This window comes from Lissotriton vulgaris, chromosome 2_2 (assembly GCF_964263255.1).
Source record: "Lissotriton vulgaris chromosome 2_2, aLisVul1.2, whole genome shotgun sequence".
NCBI classification, from domain to species: domain Eukaryota; kingdom Metazoa; phylum Chordata; class Amphibia; order Caudata; family Salamandridae; genus Lissotriton; species Lissotriton vulgaris.
Genome location: NC_141688.1, coordinates 28,323,745 through 28,347,179, shown reverse-complemented (window position 1 = coordinate 28,347,179; position 23,435 = coordinate 28,323,745). Strand labels below are relative to the sequence as shown.

At 45.4% G+C, this 23,435-nt stretch overlaps 1 protein-coding gene across 5 annotated transcripts in view; it reads left to right on the top strand.

Annotated features, from left to right (window-relative positions):
- MYO9A (myosin IXA) overlaps positions 1 to 23,435 on the top strand; it is a 1,208,318-nt gene that overhangs the window by 546,255 nt on the left and 638,628 nt on the right. For all 5 annotated transcript variants that reach the window (XM_086959231.1, XM_086959230.1, XM_086959229.1 and 2 more), the window contains 2 exons: positions 14,442 to 14,558; positions 16,646 to 16,780. In XM_086959231.1, coding sequence (XP_086815357.1) covers positions 14,442 to 14,558; positions 16,646 to 16,780 — 252 coding nt within the window. The remainder of the gene's footprint in view (positions 1 to 14,441; positions 14,559 to 16,645; positions 16,781 to 23,435) is intronic.

Below are 23,435 nucleotides of genomic sequence, written 5' to 3'. Positions count from 1 at the left end.
GGTCTCAGTTTATGCCGGATTAAGGAAGGGAATGAGGTTCAGCCAAGTATTCTTGTGTGATGACCTGTTAATTGAAACAGGTATACAGATAGGTCAGGACAGTGCAGACCCTTAGCAGAAGATATAGGTACCGTCTTTTTGTCAGTTAAGGTTATTCAGCTGGTTCCAGGGGATGTTGTTGTTCATTCCATTGATGTGTGTCTGTAACCAGTCCACCCATTGGGAAAGCTTTGTAAGAACATAGCAGTGCTGTTATTTGTAGACTGCAAAAGAGGGCTATACCATCTGTGTTGATTTGTTTCCAAGGTGGATGTGATGATCCCTCTGCGGTTGTGTTTTACCTGTAAGACTATAAAGCCATCATTTCCCTCCAGTAGATTGTGTCACAAAGCATAGCCTTTTATTCAGGGAGCTTAGGCCTTTCACATTAGGTGAAATTATGCGTTGCATTTACCCACTCTGGCAAGGAGTAAATATACATAGTGCCCTCCAACTCCACAGTAGATATGTGGTGAATTTGAATGTGTGACTGTGTTTGGCTAGAATTTCTAAGGGCATGTCTCAGAGACCAGGATTGCCATCGCCAAGATGGTGGTACTGCCGAAGTTCCTATGTTTGCTTCTGAACATTCCTATTCTTTTGACTGATCATTTTTTCTGCAAGATACGCTTCTTAATAATCCACTTGTTTGGGCCTGCAGGCAGCCAAGAGTTGCGTCCGAGATCCTCACGCTCCCTATGTTGGTCGGGGGTGTGGGTGCCCCTGATTTTAAGCTTTATGCCCTATGTGCTCAAGCCAGCTTCTTGCACTTTTGGATCCACCCCTCTCCCTACCAGCCACATGTGGCGGTGGAGACAGACATTGCTTCCCCTTGGCCGCGACCACAGTGCTATTTTCCCCGGCGGTGCGTCCACGTGCGGAGGTGGACACGGTCGAGACACTATGCTGGACCTGGTCTGGCTTACACCATTTCTCTAATCTTCCGTTGCTCTCACCCAATGCCATGCCGATTGTCAGTCATCCTGATTTTCCTCCCTTTCAGACTTCCGGCATGTCCAAACATGCATCGCAACTGGGATTGCTGACAGTGGCTGATTTATATCCGGGGAATTCCTTTTACTCTTTCAGACTCTTCTAGCCACACTTGTGTTTTATCAGTTGCACGCTGTCTGCAGGTCACTCCACCCCACTTTCCCTCAGCCCCCGCCGACGATGCCTGCTCTTGATTTTATACATACATCTCCGACCCAACACAAGATAGTCACTAAATTATATGCCATCGCCTTGTCGACTGCCTCCATCTCTACAGCTCGGATGCGTGTAGCATGGGGTGCGGACCTCAGCATGGTTATCACGCAGGCTGATTGGCTGTAACCAGACGAAGAAACTGTCACCAAATTATCGACTTCGTCTTATACATTTCAAAGATGTACCGCATTCCCGCCCAGCTTCACAAACTCGGACTTATACCTAGTGATGCCTGTATGCGCTGCGCCGCCCCTGCTACAGACTTCGCTCATTTAGCCTGGCTGTGCCCCAAGGTGTCTGATTTTTTGTAGGCTGTATGCTCCGCCGTATCTGAAATCACCTCTGCGACGGTGCAGCCTGACGGGTTTTGTTAAATTCTGCCCTGACGCCTCTCGCCGCCTGAACGAGATGCTGCTGGTCCTTGCTAGGCGTAGGGTGGCTATGTGCTGGGGTCGCAAATTAGCAACCTGAGTTTGATCACTGGCTGGAGGATACTTCGAGGTACCAGATCTTGTTGTCGGAATTTTGGAACTTACTGCCCGCGAGATCTCGACCTTCACTCGCGAGACCCTTCTAGCGGTGCTGCCTCTCCCGCGCTCCCTGCCGGTGCCCGGCCCGCAGCGGCGGTGAAGGTCAGTGATTGCCTGCCCCCGTCCTGTCCCTAGTCAGCTACACTGCCCATTATCACTCCAGCCCTGCTTATAGCCTCCTGTGGAGAGGGGGACCACACTCCGGTGTCTGTTTTGATTACATGAGACCATATTGGAACTGTTGTCTGGCAGATACGAGCGTCTTACATATATGAGACTGACTTGGAACTTATTGTGCATATTACTCTGATCTGATGACTATGTAATGTGTTTGTTCTGAAATCACTAAATAAAAGTTTTTGAAAAATCAGAAAAAAGAAAAATATCTCGGAGACCAAACCCTCTTTTCAACCAAGGCCCCAGCGTAGACCTGAATTGAAAGATATGCACCATTCTATCACCAATACTACCACTGCAGCATGTGTACATATTGTACATGAGTCTCAGTCTAATAAAGGAGGGGGGGAGAGAACCGGCGAATTCCCCCAAGAAACTAAGCTTCTTACAATGCCATCCCAGCCTTCAGGTCCAGAAACTCAGTCTGTCATGGAGTGTCGACTTTTGTTTGAACTCCAAAGTAATGTACAAGAAAAAGACCACAACCTCTTTCTCCTCAATAGGGCCACGGACCAATACGCGGATAAACGGCACATTCTTTAGTTCTCATTGCTATGAGCATCCTCTCTTTCTTCTGAAAGATGTAAAGTTTTTCCACTACAAAAATCTCCTTTTTTGAGGATTCCTGGGCTAAATCGGTGGACCTGCTCCAGACGTCTTTCATGCCAGCCGACACAGATTAAGGAAGATCTTTCACTCAGATTATTAGGAGTCTTCCTAATACATTAAAATGGCAGTTGATCCTGGAGGTCGTTCAAAATGGCATTGTGTAGTAGGTCTCTGCTAGGTGCTTAATCTTCCCCTCTAAGACCCGGAACCAGCACAGTCTACATTACTGCAGGGGGTCTTCATTTTTGTCCTCCGTTTCCATTATAGATTCTGGAAACCCTGGGGCATGACGATCTTTATCGTGCGACAACACACACAACAGCCGAGAGCTCTTCAACATCGTGAAGGAACTCTCCAACCCCAGCTCCAACACCAACGACATCCCACCTTCACAAGACTTGTGCGACTCCCTTGCCACCTTCTTCCAGCTCAAGATCGCAGACATTGACGACAGCTTCAACGTCACGACCGCCCCAACAGCCACCGAGATCTCCACCATCCGCACTGATCCCCCACTCTCCTGGACCAACATAAGTGACGACGATGCCATCAAAATCATGAACACCATCCACTCCGGATCTCCGTCAGACCCATGCCCACACCACATCTTCAACAAAGCCAGCACTACTATCGCACCCCATCTCCGGAAAGCCATCAACATCTCCTTCGAAACAGCAACCTTCCCAGAGAGCTGGAAACTCGCCGAGATAAACGCCTTACTCAAAAAACCCTAGGCTGACACTAAGGACCTCAAGAACTTCCGGCCAATCTCCCTGCTCCCGTTCCTGGCGAAGGTCATTGAGAAGACCGACAAATGATCTGCTACCACGAGGGAACAGCATCCTGGAACCGTCCCAGTCTGGATTAAGCAGCAACTACAGCACCAAAATCACCCTCATCGCCCCCACCGATGACATCAGGTCCCTACTGGACAACAGGCGCAGGCCTCATCCTCCTGGACCTCTCAGCCGCCTTCGACACTGTCTGCCACCACACCCTACTCACACGCCTCCACGACGCTGGGATCCAAGACAAGGCTCTGGACTGGACCACCTCCTTCCTCTCTGACAGAACCCAGAGCGTCTGCCTCCCCCTTTCCGCTCCAAAGCCACCGAGATCTGCGGCGTACCCCAGGGCTCATCCCTCAGCCCGATGCTGTTCAACATCTACATGGCACTGCTCGCACACGTCGCCCGACTACATGACCTCAACATCATCTCTTACACCGACGACACCCAGCTGATCCTATACCTCACCAAGGACCCCTCCCCGCCAAAACCAACCTCCGCAAAGGAATGAAAGCCGTCGCCGAGTGGATGAAGAACAGCTGTCTGAAGCTAAACTTGGGCAAGTCCAAAGTCCTCATCTTTGGCTCCACCCCCTCGGCCTGGGACGACTCCTGGAGGCCAACAGCAGTGGGAACAGCACCTACACCCACCGACCACGCACAAAACCTGGGGTTCATCCTTGACTCTTCGCTCTCCATGACAAAGCAGGTCAACGCGTCTCAGCCTCCTGCTTCAACACCCTCCGCATGCTCCGCAAGATCTACAGGTGGATCCCCACCAAAACAAGAAGAACGGTCACCTTGTCAGCCGCAGGTTGGACTACGGAAATGCCTTCTACGCAGGAACCTCGGCCAAACTCCTGAAACTACTACAACAAATTCAGAACACCTCTGCACGCCTGATCCTCGACATCCCTCGCTGCAGCCACATCACACCCCACCTGAGAGACCTGCACTGGCTCCCATGTCAACAAAAGGATCACCTTCAAGCTCCTCACCCACAAAGCACTCCACAGCACCGGACCAGCATACCTCAACAGACGACACACCTTTTACACCCCAACCTCCAGCTTAACTCCGCCGACCTCACCCTCGCCACTGCACCCCGCATATGAAGACCTGGCTATCCGAGCAGTAGCATCAAAGCCCCTCTCACCCCCCCCCCCTCCTCACCCCTCACCCACCCCCAGCGCTTTGAGACCTTCACGGGGTCTTAACAAATGTTCTGATTGATTTATCTTGGCCCTCTGCTCTGATTTAACTGGTAATAAAGATCTCATCTGAAAGCATCACCAGGGCTCCCGTCAACACTTTGTTGCGACCACTTTGTAAATATGTGCAATGGCCTACCCAGCGGGTATCCAAGCAAACGTGACAATCCCCTTTCTCTGCTTTGTGCTCTGTTTGAGTGGCCTGTAAGGCAGCTGAGAGAGCCTGGTGATTTGGTGACTGCTCTGTGATGTGACTGATACGCCTCAACTTTACTTCTGGTCTCACTTATTTTTTCAGTATGTGAGCTTGCATGTTCCTGTACCCGCCCTCCTCATTGGTTCCTTTGTAACTGTTGTTATCCATGGTTCTTCACTCTTGGACGTCTCCACTCGCATGGGTGTCATGAGCGTGGCAACCGCTCGTTTTTAGTATGCATCGCCGTCACTTGTGCTCTTTCTCCCGGCATGGCATGCAATGCGCTTCTGCTCACTTCTTTCCCTCATGGTCCAGTGGCCTGTCTTAGCCTTAATTGAACCCTGGAAAGACCGAGATCTTGCTCTTTGGCAAAGCTCACTTCTTTTGGTACAAAGACTGGTGGACCCTAGAACTGGGGTCAGCCCTACCCTTAAAAAGATAGTTAGAAATCTGGGCATCCTGATTGACGTTAACCTCTCCATGAACAGGTATACTCATTCTATGGTTCCTGTTTAGGGATCATGCATCTTCTTAGGAAAGCTTTCCAGTGGCTGCCCTTTCAGGCCAGAAAATCCCTCACTCAGGCACTTATTGTAAGTGGCTGAACGATGGCAACGCCTTTATGGTAGTAGCGAATAAAGCTCTCCTAGCAAACTTCAGGTGATACAAATACGACTGCCCACCTGGTTTTTAATCTGCATCCCTGCTCCTCTTCAGAACCGACGCTCAAATCTCTGCATTGGCTACTTATAAAAAAGCGTTCCCTCTTGAAACTACTCAGCCCAGTTCACAGGTCCCTATGTGGAAGCAGCCCCATCTATCTGCGTAACAAGTTGCAGCTCTATGTGTCAACACGCACCCTTAGGTCCAGTGGGCAAGCTTTACTGCGCCCTTGCCGCATTCGTACGACCAGATATGGGGGTAGATCATTTTCATATCTGGCCCCCATCACTGGAACAGCCTACCCCCGCGTATATGGTCCTGTCCTGACCTTGCCCTATTCAAAAACGTTCTAAAAACCTGGCTGTTCTAACTCCTTTGATCTTTTTGACCCGTTTATCATGCAGTAGCTCTGAGGCCATCTCGGGGGTAATGTTTGCTTTTTATAAATGTTAATTAAATTACCATTAGTCAGAGCAAGTTACTTTCTCTGCAATCATGTGACCTGGCTTAATTTTACCAGGGCTGCACGGGGTTTGTCTTCTCAGGTCACAAGCGAGGGAGTCCACCTCGAGTCAGCTAGAGTTTGCCCCACTGAATATACGGGAAAGACCTTTATCTTAAAAGTACTCATAGTCACTAAATGTTATCTAATTACATGCTTCATCACTGAGTACTTCATGACCCTCGGAGGATGCTGTCACCTCTTTCCTTACAAGGGAGTACTTTTTAAAGAAAAGGGGTGTGGAATCTATATCAGGTAATCTTTAAATTTGCCTAGGCAGTTCCCAAATCAGTATTTATTCACAAGTCCTTATATTAATCTATTATCTAGATTAAACAAGCATTTGCAATGCAATAGGTCTCGCATTAGGAAAGTTTGAGCTATTGGTATTGTAAATGACACATTTAGTATTACGTGTTGGTTTTGAAAATAGCGAAATTAATAGCTTTGTCATTTACAATGCCCATAGTTATAACTTTCGCAAATGTGACACCTATAGCATTTGTAATGCAATGTGTTGTATTTACGTGACTTATATGTATTAATATTACAAATAACAATGGCTTTTACTTTTTTTTTTTAATAATTAATACTTAAATCTTATTGTTATTTATAATGGCAATAGCTTAAACTTTTGTAAATAACTTTTGTGAAGATTATGTTCAGTGTATTTTATTGTGACGAAAATCCAAGAACAGAAGTGAAATATTAACATTATATTAACATCTTTTTGTGACATTTGTAATAAAGCTTGAAACATTGAGAGAACATATTTTAACCAGTTGTTGTTGAATGGTTGCACAGATTGATGCTGTGATGGCAAAGTGATGTTGTGGTGGCGACTAGTGATGCTGTGGCAATCAGTGATCCTGTGGTAGCGCATAGTGATGTTGTGGTGCCCCTGAGTGATGCTGTGGTGGTGCCGAAAAAATATATATGCCACTATGTTGGCGGAGTGCGCTGTTGTACACATTAATCCATTGCCGTTTTCGACATTTCTGTTTCAGCCATTAAACACAAAATAACGAAATCGCAATATTGCACCCATTTTAAAGTTGATACCGAGAAGAAGGCGAGGCGCTACAGTCACCAAAGCTCTGCTGGAACATACGCACGTGCATTTCCATATAGCTTCCGGTTGAGCATAGTGACATGAGTGGACAGGTACTGTCCGGTACTCGGTGCCTGCGACTCTAGAACTCATAAGGGAGAGTACCTTAATTTCTCAGTAGAGGTGTAAAAATACTTTGAATGGGAGCGTACCAGCACTTTCAACAAGGCTGGTGGCATGGGAGAGAGGAGTGGCAGAAAGCAGGGGTGGATGGGAAAAGGAAAGTGAATGAAGAAGGGAAAAAAATAGAGTGCAAGGGAACGGAGAAGAGAGAGATGGTAAGCGAGGAAAATGAGAGAGAGTGGAAGGGCAGTGAAAGAGAGCGAGAGGGGAAGACAGGAAGAAAGATAATGGTAAAATGGGAGCTGGAAGGAAAGAGGGCGGGAAAGACTGGGAAGAAGCGAAGGGAGAGAAGACGAGACAGGGAGGGAGAACAGTGGTAGAAGCAGCGTCAGTGGAGAGGTGGGGAGAGAGAGGGGGGGTGGAAGGGCGGCACGAGGGAACTTGAGAGAGGGGATAAAAAGAGAAATACTGAAAGGCAATGGGGGGCAGGAAGGGAAGGAAAGGTAGATGTGGAGCGGAATCGGACCGGAAGTGTGGGGTCTATGGGGAAGATGCCGCGGGGACGATGAAAGGGAGGGACAGGGTGAGGCTGGGAAGGGGCCGGAGGGGTGGGAGGGATGGGGTGAGAGGCTGACAGGCGAGAGACGCTGATTCAACCGGGTCTCACCCGGCCGTTCTCACTCCGCGGGTAACAACCTGTGACATAACGGAGGGGAGAAAGAGAAGAGAGAGCGGCGTGAAAAGAGACCGTGGGGAGGGCAGGGGGGGCGGGGGAGGACTCGGTGGAGAAGAGAGGGGGTGAGACAGGGAGGGAGAGAGCGAGAAAGATCGCGGAGGGAGGTAGATGGCGAGTGGAAAGAGAGGTGATAAAAATGCAAGCAAAGAGAAAAAAAACATAAAGATGTGCACAAAAAAAGAGAAATGGCAGCTCTGGGCAACGCGGCTGTGAATAATTAGGGGGGAGTAGAAAAAAAAGTACGGCCAGGAGGAGAAATGCCTTCGTTATATATCACAGTATATACACCAAACCCCTCCTTCCTATTACAAACAAATGAGGCAGATTGGCATGGCCAAATCATGTTAGAAAGATAGGAACCACAATAGGATGGGAGCTTGCAGAGGCAGTCAGAAAAAGCAAAGCTACAATGAAAGACAAGCATACTTTCTGGTCCTGTAAAGTTCAGTGTCAGATTACACACGATAATGCCACGGGACTATCACTAAAACTGTTTTCATTGTCAAAAAGCGAAACAAAAACTGGGCATGTAAGTGAAGCAATGTATTTGCTACAGGTGACAAAACTCCACTAGTCAGATGACCCTAGGCTAAAATAATACAACATTATGAGAAACTCAATGAGTTTACCAGCACTCTCCCTAGGAATCATTTTAAAACAGTTTATAGCTATTAAGGTAATAATATTAATTATGCCCGCACCATTGAACCTTAATAGAGAGAGTCATGCACGATTAATGTAACAGATATGCTGCCATTTAGTAAAATTACAAATTTTTTAACGTTGTGGCGCTTTAGATGGCCACCTAACATTCAGCTGCATGTGTGTCTTGGTACAACCATTGTGTGGCTCAAGGAAAGAATGTCGCCCCTCGACGAAGCAAGCCATGGTGCGCCCAGGAAAATAAATGCGTCTCCTCCTGGAAAAACAGATATCAAGGCAGAATGGGGTATTAAATACGACACAGAGCATGGAGGGGTCTGGGGAATTTTAGCTACGGGGGAAGCACACGAGCCAATAGGAGTTCAGGAGGGTGGTGGGTGAAGAGGGAAAGCAGACTAGAGGGCACACAACTTGGGCGGAAAACGTAAAAGACAGCAACACACACTGTTGGGCAGGGGGTATGTTGGGGGAAGCACACAAGGGAGAGAACTGTAAATGTGGGGAGGGAAATGCGAGACACGGCTTGGCGGGCGTGAAAGTATCGCCGGCCGTGGGCAGTGAATAATTAGGGGAGGAGAAATGGAGGAGAAATGCCTTCTGGCCTGAAGAGCGCGTGAATGAGAAGAGCAGCCGTGGGAGGTGGGAGGGAAGTAGGAGAGTGCGATGACTGACAGACAAATGGTGGTTTGTGAGGTAGCTGGTTTGTGAACGCGCACGGAGCACATGCACTGTGGCAAATTCGCCGTTGGTTTCAAAGCTTATTTGGCCTACTATGCTCTCGTCCAATTATCCCTTGCGGGATTAATAGGACGATACCTAAAAATTGGGAAAACGCGCTCGTCTGAGTTACTTTCACTCTGTGGCCCTTAAGTGTGATCAACTAGTTTCTGCCACATACCCTAATCCAGGGGCTTTCACCAAGATCAATGTGTCCCTATTAATACCTTTTTGGGACTGGGTGGCTGGTTATTTGTTTAATCATTCATACTATGCCACACACATGCATGGTACAGTGCCATACTAACCTCTCTTAGAAGAGAGTCAACTCTTTTAGTGGATGTCTGGTGCCTCATAGGGATCTCTGGAGGGTAGGGTGCCCAGTAGGTACACAGACGTGGGTCCCCTCTAAACCCAATACCTATTCACCTCCTCCAGAGCCTGCATCTCTTCTCAGATCACCAATTCCACAACAGGCCTCACTCCTAGCTGCCTTAATGTGAAGTCTGTGACTCCCCTTCATGTCCGTCACATCGAGGGTAGAGAGGAAACAAATAATGGTCAAGTTTGATGTCCGGTCCTGCGGCCTTGAGTCAGGCACAAGTTTCCTTGGCTTGCGACCATTAACGTTTGTGCTATTGCCACGGCCTCTCTTTCGCTTGCTTAATATTTCCTGTTTCAAAGCAGTCTTGTCAACTGTCGTCTGAGTCCCCCCCCCTTCTCAAGCCATTTGGCAACGTTCTTCTTAGCTTAAGTTCACTTTGCAACTCTTTGGTCTTTTTAGCTACTTGTGCTTCCTTAACTAATAGTGAAGTGGGAAAGACCCAACGAAGGAGAACTTTAGCTCTGCAGATATTTGGCCAGCCTGGTCAGTTTTAGTGCATCATTTACAGTTGGGCAGTAATGAGGAATCATCCAAAACTTAGCTGATTTCCCTATCCAGCCCAGTGTTGATGCTCCTAGCTCATTTAAAGAGTGTTGAAATGATTTTCCTGGGCTGGTTGGGGCTGGAAGTGGATCTGTTTTATTGGAGAGTGCTGTATAGCCAGTTCCAAATTATTTGGGGAACACAGCTGTCTATTTTTGCTATTTAGTCACGAACAAAGTCCTGGTTTGGCAGTATCAACCAATTTTGTTTAAAAAAGACCAGGTAGATTGGATGTGCTTGATAGAGAAGTAAAAGGCTTACACATTCAGGTATAAATTCACATATTTATCTGTCAACAGCATAGAAGATTTTTAAGACTGAAAATCAACTAAAACAGCTACCTGTACAAAGTCCTTCCTTTCGGCCTGACATCTGTCCCTTAAACATTCTTTAAATGCACAGCATTTATAGCAACTTTGCTTAAGTAGATGGCGATATTTATTCATCTTGCCTGGATTAATAGTTGCTCTCAAGGTCAGCAAAACCACAAGTTGCTGCAAAATATTAAGTTATAAATCTGCTTCAACGGTTGGGTTTTTAATAGTAGCTAATCGATACTTCTCAATTCATTGAGTACTTGGGGGAAATACTGGATATAAGGATCACAAAAGTATTTCTTTGGTGCGCAAACTGCCATCTACTCAGCACAGATAAGGCTCATCTCTTCAGGCTCCAATGAATTTCATGTTTTCATAATCCTGAAAGCCAGACTCCACTTGCCACTTCTTCTGGAATGTCTGAAGCCTAATGGTCTCAGGTGAATTGGAATTTAGGGAACAAACTCTCAAAGACGACCTCTCTTCAAACCACAGTATAGTGGTGCAAGACGAAAGAATATTGTTGACTGCGTACTAGTTCAGATTTTGTTTTGTAAATAATGTGTCAGTAGATCGTAGATAAACCCTCTTCGGCAAACTCTTAAGCTGCAGAAATTGGTTCCTTTCCGAGCAGAGTTCTCATATGAATATGCTGAATTGGTTGGGGCTACTTCCCTAAAACTGTTTCTGCCGTTGATTTTGAGATTCATGGTGCTGCAGAATGACAACAGCACTCGTGAGTAGTTTTAAGGGAACCACGGTCATTTAATAATTGGTCTTTTTTTTCACAACGTTTTTTGTTTATTGAGGGTGCAAACCTTCCGGTTACAGAAAATCAGTACAGATACATCAATCTCTCAGCTCAGATCAATCTTAGAAAAGAACGGTAGAATGTAATCTCAACAGTTTCGACACTTTAAGATTGTAGTGGAAAGATATTCAAGAAGAAAATAATAGCTCCTGGACTAAGAAGAGTATACTAGCCGTAAATATCTGCATCTCTACTCTTTACAATGCATGTAACAAAATCAGATTTCCCAATAAACAAGCCACAAGAACAGAATTCTATAAACAACCCCACCCCTCCTCCCACCCTGGTCACGTACATGGAAAGTCTCTGGTCACGCCATATATCACTTCATCTAATCACTCTTAACGTCATTGTGAGTACTCTTTGCTCAACCTGAGGGTGTCCGAACGCTGCACCTCAGTTTCATCATCAGCGGGGCTATGTGTGTTTCCGCCGACCTTTGCTTTTCAGAGGCCACCTTTAAAGGGACTTACGATATTAAAGTATACCAGGCCCTAGCATCTTCTTCCAACCTTTCATCCCTCCTAACCCTCTTCATACGGATCAATTCTGCTGTCGCCCATTCCCTCAAGTCCTTGGCCCAAGTTTCAGGTTTGGGGGTTTGGGAACTCATCCAGTGGATCACTATACTTCTCTTGGCCAGTACTAGCCCCAGTAGGAGAAATGTATGAGTAAGCTTCTTCCCCTTGGGACAATTGGTCTTTAGTGAAGACTTTGAATGACTGGACCGAGATGGGTTTATCAGGCCTCTTCTGGAAGAGCAGAAACGGGTGCTAAAACGCAATGTTTTCTAATTTTTAATATTTTCAAAGACTGAGGAGCTCTGGGAATCATTTTGTTAGACAACGAAGGCCACAAGGCAAGTTGCCTAACCTTCGCATTCAGGCTAACAGAATTTCACTTCAAAGGGAGTGTACTTTCAATAGACTGGTTGAAGACATTCAGACTTCTTTTGATTCTCCTGCTGCCAGCAGCTAAGTCCTGTAGCCAGACTGGATTGTCACTTCAGCTTATCAAAAATGATCCTCGCTCACCTGACCCTTCTGGGTGACTGTATCTAAAGATTCCCATGGGGAAGGAAAAAGGGGGGACTCGGAGCTAGATAAGCAATCCAGAGTCCATGCTCCATAGTTTAGAACGTAATTAAAAATAAGGGCTTCTGTTCCTAAAGAGAAAGCTAGATTGTTGACCGGTTATCCAAAATAGGGGCATATGTAAGGTGGCAGTCAGCAGAATTGTTTCATGTTGCCCTCACACATCCCAAAGGGATGTCATGCTTCATCATAGGGCTGTTGCTCCTCATTGGGCCAGCACTGCAATGCCCAACGGGTCCCTGGAACGGTCACTTTGGCAGAGATCTATTATTGATATGCCGTATGGTGAGTGCAAGGTAGTAGGTGGGGTGGTTTTTCATATGTGAAAATGTGAATTAAAAATGATCAGGGAGGCCAGTAACTAATTTTAATAACAGACCGCCCTTTCAGAATAATAGGACATTTTGGGCTAGCAGAGGACGTGGGTAGGTGCGTATGCGAACGCATTGGAAACCTCTAGCACAAGTGAGCGCGTCACCTCCGCGGGACCTTAGGGAGTACTTTTATCTCCTGTTGGAGGTTGGAAAACCAACTTCAAATAAGTAGGTACCACTGCAAGGGCACCTTTTGTTATATTTGTGGGGTAGGAAGATTCACTAAACGATTCCTGTCCTGACGAAGTGCCACGGATTCCACTGACCACAAGCAGCGCGTAACATGGTGACTAACTGGAGTTGTACCCCAATGAAGCAACTCCACCCTAGCCTACCATGGGACTTTATGGCCCTACTGGTAACATCGACTTAGAAAGGTTTTTAATCTGATAGGGCGGTCTGGTTATTAATATTGCTTAGAAGAAACAGAACAAAAGCGCAGGACTAAACAGTCTTTTTGCACGAGCTTAGCTTTCACTAAAACACATTAATAAACAGGATAGTTCATTCTCATAACCTATTGCCCCAAAAAAGGCCTAAGCTGTCTAACAGGAGAAAAGGAGCGCACCCTACTCTCATGAGTAGTATTTCATGCCCAGTCATTTGCAGGAGCGGCTACTTGGAGATTAATTAATACCTTTGTTAAGTACTACTGCATAAATGTTGACGGTTAGGCCAACCCCTGATGGGACAAGCCTCCCACGTCATCTGTTTACATGGGTTCTCTTCTTAATGTGCAGTACGTTTTCATTTCCCCTTCTCCTGGTTAAGGCTTCAGCTTGGTATCCACTTACGATCTTTATTGATTTCAGAAAAAAATACCTTGATGGAGAAGATATTTGCCAGTAATCCCCCTCCTCCATTATGATAATTCTTTCGAAATGTTAGACTCCGCTACTATCCTAGGACAGAGTATATTTTTCCTCAACTGTTTAAAAAAATGTTTTAAAACAATTTGGACTACTATGTTTTAAGTCAGATTTACAATCACTTATTGAGGTTTAATTGTCATTATTTTTAAAAATTAAAGACCACACATACACTCAACGTTGCAGTTTCAAGTCAGTATTTTCTTTGTTTATATTCATTTTGAATACTGACAAGTGTAGTACAGAATATCTGCTGGTGCACGTGTGTGGAGATATTTAACTTTTTATGGATTCAGCGTGGAAATGGAGAACTAAAGAAACCGGCAGTTATGTTTTTTTCTCTAGTTATCCATTATAATGTCAATTGTATCACATTTCATCTAGTTAGGTCGTCATTTTTGCCTCAAATTTCCTTAGGGCTCTATTATACTGTAGGTTATCAAAGTTTATAAACGGATAAAGCTTTTTTAAATACTTGTTTCATAAATGATTGGATTGCAACTAAATGCGTTTTGTTTCTATATTTAGGAAGCATTGTACTGCGATGGAAGTAGCAAGAGGCTATGCTTTATTTCTTAATATATTTCTCTAAACTGTTCAGGGCTGTGAGTGTCATTTTTTACATTTGCATTGTACTGCACTAGACCAGGTAAAGGCTGAAATTCAGAATATAAAACCATTTTTTCTGCCAGACCTGTTGGAGTTGCTGTAAATATTTGATCTGAGCTGAGTTAGGAGTGGCAGGGAATTGTTGTGTTCCATGGTACAGGATACAGTTTCTGAAATAATGAGCTTCAAAATATCTTACTACCTATGCTTTCCTTTTACCTTCTAGGCAATTACGGTTCGAGATTCCATGGCCAAATCTTTGTACAGTGCTCTTTTTGATTGGATTGTTTTTCGAATTAACCATGCTCTTCTAAACACCAAGGACCTGGAGGAAAACACCAAGGTAAGAAAAGCCAAATTGGCTAAATTAGGAGGAGTGGGAGGAAATGACGGCAAAAAGTTCTGGGTATGGCTTCCAGCTTGTCATTTTCTGGTGTTGTACATTTTCTAAATTCGGAACCTGAAACAAGATGGGAAGTAGTACGTATAAAAAAAGCTAACAGATAGTATGCTATTTTTTGATCTACAGTCACTTGCTCCTGAAATGTTTTTCTCACATGTGTATGCATTTCTCAGAGCTGTGTTTCTCATAGCTACTGCATAACTTTTGAGCATGACCTCAGTACATATGTCTCCACTGCTCGCGGTCTTTCTCCATTTCCATCTTGTTAATCCTCTATTTATTTCACTTTCGGTGCCTGCTTCATTGTTAGGTTTTCCATAACTGTGCATATTGTACAATGCTGCTTCAAATTCTTGTTCAGTTTATCTATATTTGCCTCTTGCATTACTCTCATTCTGTTTGTCATTCTCTGCAATTGGTTTTCTGTCCCTTACATAGAGTAACATTAACCCTAGAGGTGCCTCTTGGGGCTTAAGTGCATTGATTATCTAAAGAAAAGCAGAACACAGTTGGTGGGCAATACATACCGTTAAGTTTTAGTTTAAAATTGTGGTTGTCAGAGAATGCTGGAAGAAAATAGACCTAATTGTACTACATACAGTGTAGGCCATAATGTTCAGGCTTTTTGATATTTGGAGATGCCTAGCAGGAGAACACTTGGTGGATCAAGGAGATTGTCCTTGTTGATGAAACACAGTTTCCTACTCGAGCAAAGTGGACTCTTTCATGCAGCAAGTATGATACATGGTAAATACTATCTTAAATGCAACATATTTGGAAAAGAAAGAGAACCAAACAATGAATAGTTCTCGAAGGTGGGGAAGCAAGTTTCCAATGCTAAAAGACCCATCATCAAAGACATGCTTCTGCAACTGCTGCTTTAATTCAATAAGATGATGTGAGAGTATCCGATACATCTAATCTGCCTACACTGAAACGAAAATTACGAGATGATTAGCATTGTGGCCCTCTGTGGATCTGACAAACAAGTAAACGTCGTTTTTAATATCCATAGGTGAAAGTCAGTTTAGTGATTTGGAAATAATCTGTGGGCCAAGAGTAAACTTCCTGTTCCATCTTGTTTTTTTTCTCGTTTTTAGCAAGTCACAAATATTTTTGGGAAGGCTCCCAAATTATCTCCACATCTAGCTTTAAGAGTATGGCTCATGACCCTTTACTAGCATCTTTGACTTGGAGGGATGGAGAGTATAAGTTTTTTTGTGCACATCTAGTCATTGGTGATCTTACATGCACTTACTGAAGTAGGAATTCCAGATGATGGTGTTGGATAGACCGACCAAACAGTCTGTCTAATGCTAAAATAGAAATTTTGAAAATATGGGAAAGAAAAGTAGGGGTGACAAAGTGGATTACTGCAGGAATACCCCAGGTAAAGAATTCATGACACTTTTTTTCAGTTCAACCTTTCATCTGTGTTCCTGTTCACATGACTGTTTACTTCTTGTTTTTATTTAATCTAATAAATATTTATTCGGAGTTGCGATGGTGATAAAAGCAGCACATTTATTTTCAAATGTGTCTCTACTGATGCACTTTCTCAGTGAATCTGTTACATTATGGCTTGTTAAATGCAAATTATAATGTCTTTTGTAGAACTCAGATGCATGGACTAGACGGAGCGATCAGTTGCACTTGAGGTGGAGAAACAGGAAATAGGTGAAACTGTAAAACAAAAAGAAAAGAGGTGGCTTGTTGCTGATTCTGGCTAATAAGGAAAATTGCACTTTCTGCCTCTCTCTCACTAAACCTTTGCCTGATTAAAAGCTATGTACTATAACCAATCACACTTCTACAACATTTTGCAGGGCCTTTGGTTCCACATTTAGCCTCTGAGAGTCAAACCATTTTATTCAGGTCGATATACAAGAGCTCTCTCACGTGAAAAAAGGAGCTGGCAATTTTACAGTAGTCTGGTATCTCGAATGTTGGATGGTCAGCAGATGTCCGAGGTGGTGTGTTGATGGTTATGTTCCATAGTGTGTAAGTTTTAGTGCTTTATCTTTCAGACATTATCTATTGGAGTGTTAGACATCTTTGGCTTTGAAGATTATGAAAGTAACAGTTTTGAACAGTTCTGCATCAACTTTGCAAACGAACGTCTTCAATACTACTTCAACCAGCATATTTTCAAATTGGAGCAGGTAAGTCATTGCCAGGTCATACATTAATTGTAGCTTACAGAGGGGATTATGTCTTGGTTAACTTGTTCTCCAAAACAGAGTGACGTTTTTGTCTGCTGGGGATGAATTTGATGGGTGGGATGAATTGTCCATTTCTGATTAGTAGGAAAGAGATTTATTTTTCACTCAAGAGACCACGATGAAAAAGGGTTGTGGTCCCACAAATTAACCCTGTGCAAACTCACAGGATTGATTGTTGCCAAATATGTGCCTCAGTTATGTAATGTTTGGTAGGTTGCGGGGGTTGTAGTCCATCATTGTTCGATTCACCAAGTCGTTGGTGCCAGAAGTTTCTAGAGAACCCATCTCTTATCATATTGTCACCTACGTCGCCACAGTGTTTTTCTTCCTGATAGTGTCATTCCCTTCCGACCAAGATCACCAAACTGGAACTTTGAAAGTGACTCACTTTCCTCATCTGGATAACTTAAGTATAGTCAGTTGAAAATCAGCATTCCTCACATTTGTGTGGATTTCTTCACTCTCTCCATGTGATAAAACGATTGAACTCTCCCGACCGTTCTATGATCCGTTCTCACTACAGTCAGGACATCGGTCTTCCACCTCGTAGGCTAATAGTTATTGTGTGCATCAGGGGGATGTGGAAGGTACAACATGACAGGGACTGCTCTATTTCAGTCTGTTTATTTTAAACACAAATACTATCTTAATGCATGTTTATTCTACGGATTACTAAGGACCACATGCATGACCCATTGACATAGGAATAAACACCTTCTAATGCCCCAGCATAATGTGCACATTATTTCTTCCAGACCCAATGCTGTTTATTAATCTAAACGTTCTATAGCCAGCACCATATCTATTAATAAAATTCCTAAACCTAAATGTCATAACTGTATTTCACCGATGGATAGAATACATATTTCATTGTCAATTCTTTTCAGTAACATTCACTCGCTGATTACATTCACTTTTTCGTTTATTTTAATTTAGGCAAATTCCTTTGCCCGGTCTTCCTTTTTTTCAATGCACATCTAGCTCTTCTGGGTGAACTATGTAGGGTTTTTTAGATCATTTTTTATTTATATTCACGTATTAATTTTCTTACAGCCTTGAGAAAGCCCAGGTCGTATTGAACAAAGGGCGAAACACGTGTCGGCTGCTTGGCTGTTTTCACCTGCACAGCGCAAATATAAAAACTACATAAAGACTTTCTTAAAAAAAAATACCTGAAAAATTGTTTTTATTTGGATACAACTGACCCAAAGAAAGAAAAGTCTTGCAGTGATTAAAAATCACCTGTATTACATAAAGAGGAGCAAACGCTCATATCCTCAACAAACTTATGAATACGAGGCTGGAAAGGTCCATTGCCTCGAGCAAAAGCTCCTCTCTAGAAATTCCAACAGAAGATAGGCAATTGCATTCGGTCTTAGGATCCCTGACCTTCACTTAACCCTTAAATCCTACTAACTAGGTATGACAGGGCACTCTAGTATGAAATGAAAGGTCTACTTCCGTACCTCCCAGAAGAGCACAAGAGCTAGTTCAAGAAGGGAAACTCATTTCCATCTCTTCTATTAGATGTGCTATTGATGCTGCTGACACTGCAGCGAGAGAAATTAACACCAGCATTCTCTTACACAGGCATGCCTGGCTTCGAATTTCGGGCTTTAAAATAGAAGTCCAACAATCTATTTTAAACACTCCTTTTGAAAAAACAACATATTTTCGGACCTCTGGTTGATGAGGTTTTAGAAAAGATGAAAAAGTACACAGACGTGGCAAAATCCATGGGAGCACTTCAAACTTCTTCAAGTAGAGGCTCCTTTTGTCACTCATTTTTTAGAGAGGGTCTAAAAGTACATCCTCGGACCAGAACACATCCTCGTACAAATCCAACACGCAACCCTCCTCAGGTAGAGACTTCTTTAGAGGAGGGTACAGAGGAAACAATTTTAAAGGTAGGGGTAAAGTCACACCAACCTGTAACTCCTCTTTCCCCCAATAAGCGGTGACTTGCAGAAGCTTCCCCTGATCATCGAATACCTGTCGGGGGAAGGCTTCAACAATTTCTCCCCATTTGGCAATCAAGACAATGGGTGTAAGACGTTATCCAACATGGTTATTGACTGGAGCTCAACAGAAATCCTCACAACATTCCCCCTCGTACTCACAAACTCTCATCAGAAGCTCCTTAAACAAGAGGTACAAGCCCTTTTAACAAAAAAGAGCAATAGAACTGGTTCCATTACAGTACCAAGGTTCAGGGGGTACTCTCTGTACTTTCCCCAAAAAAGACGGATCCTTAAGACCAATCTTGGATCTGAGGACATTTTAAATATATACATACTATAAGAGCATTTTAACATGGTCACACCTCAACAAGACCTTCCACTGTTAGAGCAAGGCAATTTTATGTCCACATTAGACTTAAAAGACGCATACTTTCATATTCTTGTACCACGAGCTCATAGCAAATACCTAAGAATTGTGATAGCACGAAAACACTATCAATTCAATGTACTCCACTTTGGAGTACCTACTGCTCCCAGAGTATTCACAAAATGTCTGGTGGTAATAGCTATACATCTCAGAAGACCGCAGGTTCATGTCTTCCCATAGCTGGATGATTGTTTCATCAAAGCTTGTACACAACACAAGTGTCTACACCACATGCAGACTACATTAAATCTACTCTATCAATTAGGTTTCAAGGTCAATGCTCCAGTCTCACTTTCAGCCTTCACAAATTCAGTCTTATTTTGGAGCGACTCTAAACACTTGAACAGCTGAAGCCTCTCCCATTTCAGCTAGAATTCAAAATATTCAATCTCTGATAATACAGTTTCAGGCCAACCACTACTTAGCAGTCAGAACGTTCGTGCAACTGCTAGGGATGATAGCATTATACATCACAATAGTACCTCATGCAAGGTTGCACATGCACCTCTACAGGAGTACTTAGCTCATCAGTGGAATCAGTCTCAGGGTCAAATAACAGATCTAGGGCCAGATGTATTAAGCCTTTTACCGGTCGCAAACGGGCCAATTCGCAGAATCGGCCTGTTTGTGAACATTAAAAAGCCTTTTCGGATGTATTAGCGCGGCATTCACCATTAACTACGATACGCTGATCCTTAGACTTAGGAGTCTGGGAGTGACGGGTGGTGTCATCACATGGATGCAGTTCTTCCTAGAAGAACGACCCTTCCAGGTCTTTTAAGGCAACCTCATATCCAAACATATGTCCCTCAGTTGTGGTGTGCCCAGGGATCTTCCCTGAGCCCCACACTGTTTAATGTCTACATGAGTCCATTGGCAGAGATAGTTTGTCAATAGAAATCGTTACCTACACCGATGACACACATTAAACCATCGTGAGAAGTCATCTGGCGGCCTAGGAAGCTGCCTAGAGGAGGTAGTCAAATGAATGGAACTCTGTTGCCTAAAACTCTTTGGCGACAAGACGGAGCTAATGCTCCTTCGTAATTCGTCAACTTTCAATTCGGAGCTGCTTTCGCCCAACTGTCTTGGCGCTGCTCCAGAACCAAAAGACCAGATCAAAAGCCTAGGCATTTGGCTGGACCGCTCTCTGAGTTTTGATTACTAGGCAGCAAAACTATCGGCCACTTGTTAAGGCCTGTTGAGGATGTTACGTAAAATACTCCCTCTCCTCCCATTCCAGGCAAGAAGAATTATGGTCCAGGCTCTTATCCTATCTCGCCTAGACTATGGGAACGCCCTTTATTAAGGAGCCCCCTAATCCACTAACTACAAGCTGCAAATCCTCCAAAACTGCACAGCTCGCCTGCTCCTCCAGGTCCCTTACCGGCAATCCGCAAAACCTGCACTGAGGAGCCATCACTGGCTGCCTGTCAGGGAGAGGATCACATTTAAGGCTATGTGTATCGCACATAGGTCTTTTGGGGAAATGAACCAGCAATCAGCCGTTCTATGATCACTTCATACCGACCAAGCCTAAGCCTTTTTTCACCTACCACATTGCAGCGCTCGCGCTGGCACTAGCGCTGAGTATTTTAAGACTTCCTGTTTGCTATTTTGGTTCGTTTTTTCAGTTGTACTTACCCCTGATTTTAGGCTCCTTGCCTGCAGCTCGCGCCACGCTCCCCTCTCACTGCACATAAAAAACGGCATTCTTTGCCTCCAAAGCACCGCCACTTTGGTGGGTCCGGGTGCTGGGGGTCAACTTTGGGCGCCATCTTAGTTTGGGACATCTCAGCCCGCGGCGGCCGCCATCTTGGAGCGGACTCGCGCGCTCAGGGCTGACTGGAGCGCCTATTTAAAGTCGCTCCCTTACGCGCAGCGTGACGCGCAGGTGAACGCCTGAGTCGTGCCGGAGTCGTGCCGGAGTCCTGCCCGTCAGCGTCCCGGAGGCGTCGGGGCGGCGGTGGACTCCGGTCCGGTCAGGTGAGGGAGAGGATGATCAGTTACTCCTCGGCGACGCTGCGTGCGATGCAGATCCATTCCTGCTCCTGTCGCTCGGTTTTTCTGGGGCATTTCAAGGGGAAACGGCGCTGCCCGGGCTGCGGCTGGTCGCCTATTTGGACACCGGTCAGCGCCCACAGGCCGGCCGATGCTCGTGCTAAACATCTATGTCTGCTGCTCAATACGAGGTCAGTAGCTTGCCATGCCCTGCACCTATATGACCTTCTTGTCAGGGAAAATCCCTTATGCCTTCTCCTCACCGAAACTTGGTTGGGAGAGGCATCTAATCCGGACATCTTCTCTGCCATTCCTCCGGCATACAATATTCTCCGGCAGGAGAGAGTTAAGGGTAGGGGTGGTGGAGTAGCTGTGGTGGTGAAGAAGAACGTTTCCTGCTCAGTTCTCCCCCTGAATCCCATCGGGGGCTCCGAGTCCCTTGCTTTTACACTTAGACTGTCCCCGGGCCAAGCGCTGAAGGGGCTGCTGGTTTACAGGCCGCCTGGCCCTACGGGCTCCTTTTTCGAGGACCTGCAGGTAGCGATCTCCGAGTTGGCGCTGTCTACACAGCATTGTGTTGTGGCAGGCGACTTCAACTTCCACCTTGACGTGATTGATGACCCGGACGCTATTAAACTTTTGGACATTACATCTCCGCTGGGTCTCGTACCGTTTGTGTCGGGTCCTACACATGAGAAAGGGCACACCCTTGATCAAGTGTTCTCGTCAGTCCCGATTGCGGATATCGAAACCTTGCCGGTGCTCTGGACGGATCATAGGCTGATTAGGTTCTCCGTGTTGGAGAATGGGCGGGCGGACAACAGCGCCCTCACGGTGCCTAGACCAGCCTCGAGAGCGTTGCACAGAGTGACGCCTGATATGTTGGAGCAGGCGCACACGGAACATCCCTGCCATCTCTCGGGGGTAGGCATGGGCGGAAAATCCGTTCCGCTCGCGGATTTTGCGGATTTTCGGGAAATCCGCAATCCGCGAGATTTGCGAATCTCCCGCCAAATCCGCGAGCAGCGGATTTTGCTCGCACTGCTCGCACTGTTCGCGTGAGTTCGCGTGAGTTCGCGCCCCGCGAATAAGTGCAAAATTGCAGAAATACGATCTTAGCAAAACTGAAAGTAACTACTTACCAGGTTCAAAAGTTCAGGCTCATCATTAGTAGCCATTTCCTGTAGTGCTTCCTGAGGGGCCCCTCCAGAGTTCAGTTGCCAGTTGAAACTATTATGTGACCCTGCTCTGAACCTCAGAATAGTTACACATATGCCACAAAGGTCCTGAATTACAGCTAAGGGAGACAAGCAGGAGCCAGGCTGGAAGTTAAAATCCATTAATCAGCCCCTAATTCATTATTGTCAGTTGGGGCAGGGCAGGTGTTGTAACTAATTTTGCAACAATGAAAGCACTTAGCAAGTGCAAAAGATCACTAATCAGGGCGCACTAAGGAAGCAGGTGCCAGCTAAAAAAATATTCTGTGACACATTAATCAGCCCCAAATTAATGCAGGTCACTTGAGGCAGGGAAGGTGTGCTTTGCTTTGCCGAAAATAATGTACACTGGACAACCAGAGGGTGTGGTGATGAAACAGAGGGTGGCATGGGTGGGCCAGAGGGTGGCATGAGTAGTCAGAGAGTGGCAGTGGTGACAGAGAGTGGCAGTGATGAAGAAGAGTGTCCCAAACAGGCTGGACACGTAGAAACAACAAGTTCGCGAAACTTGCGACCCGACAGGTAAGTTCGCAATTTGCGAAAGTGTACAAAACCCTCGCGAACTGGCAGAAACACGGGCGAACACAAAAAAAAAAATCCGCAAATTCGCGGATTTTGCGGATTGCGAATCCGCAAATCCGCAAAATTCGCGAACGCGAGATCCGCAAAATTCGCCCATGCTTACTCGGGGGATCCGGAAAGAGACACTGAGGCTCTGCAGTTGTGGCTGACTGAAAGGATGGATGATCTTGCCCCAAAGGCAGCCCCTCGGTCCACGGTAGTACGGCAATCTGCGCCGTGGTTCACGGAGGCGTTGCGTGTGGCTCGCAGCCAATGTAAGGTTGCTGAGCGGGCCTGGCGCCATCAGTACGATGGGGAGGCCAAACTTGCCTACAGGGCGGTTGTGAAGGCCTATCACCGGGACATCCTAGGAGCTAAGAAAGAATATCTTGCGAGAAGGATTGAGGCGTCGGCGAACTCCTGTAAGG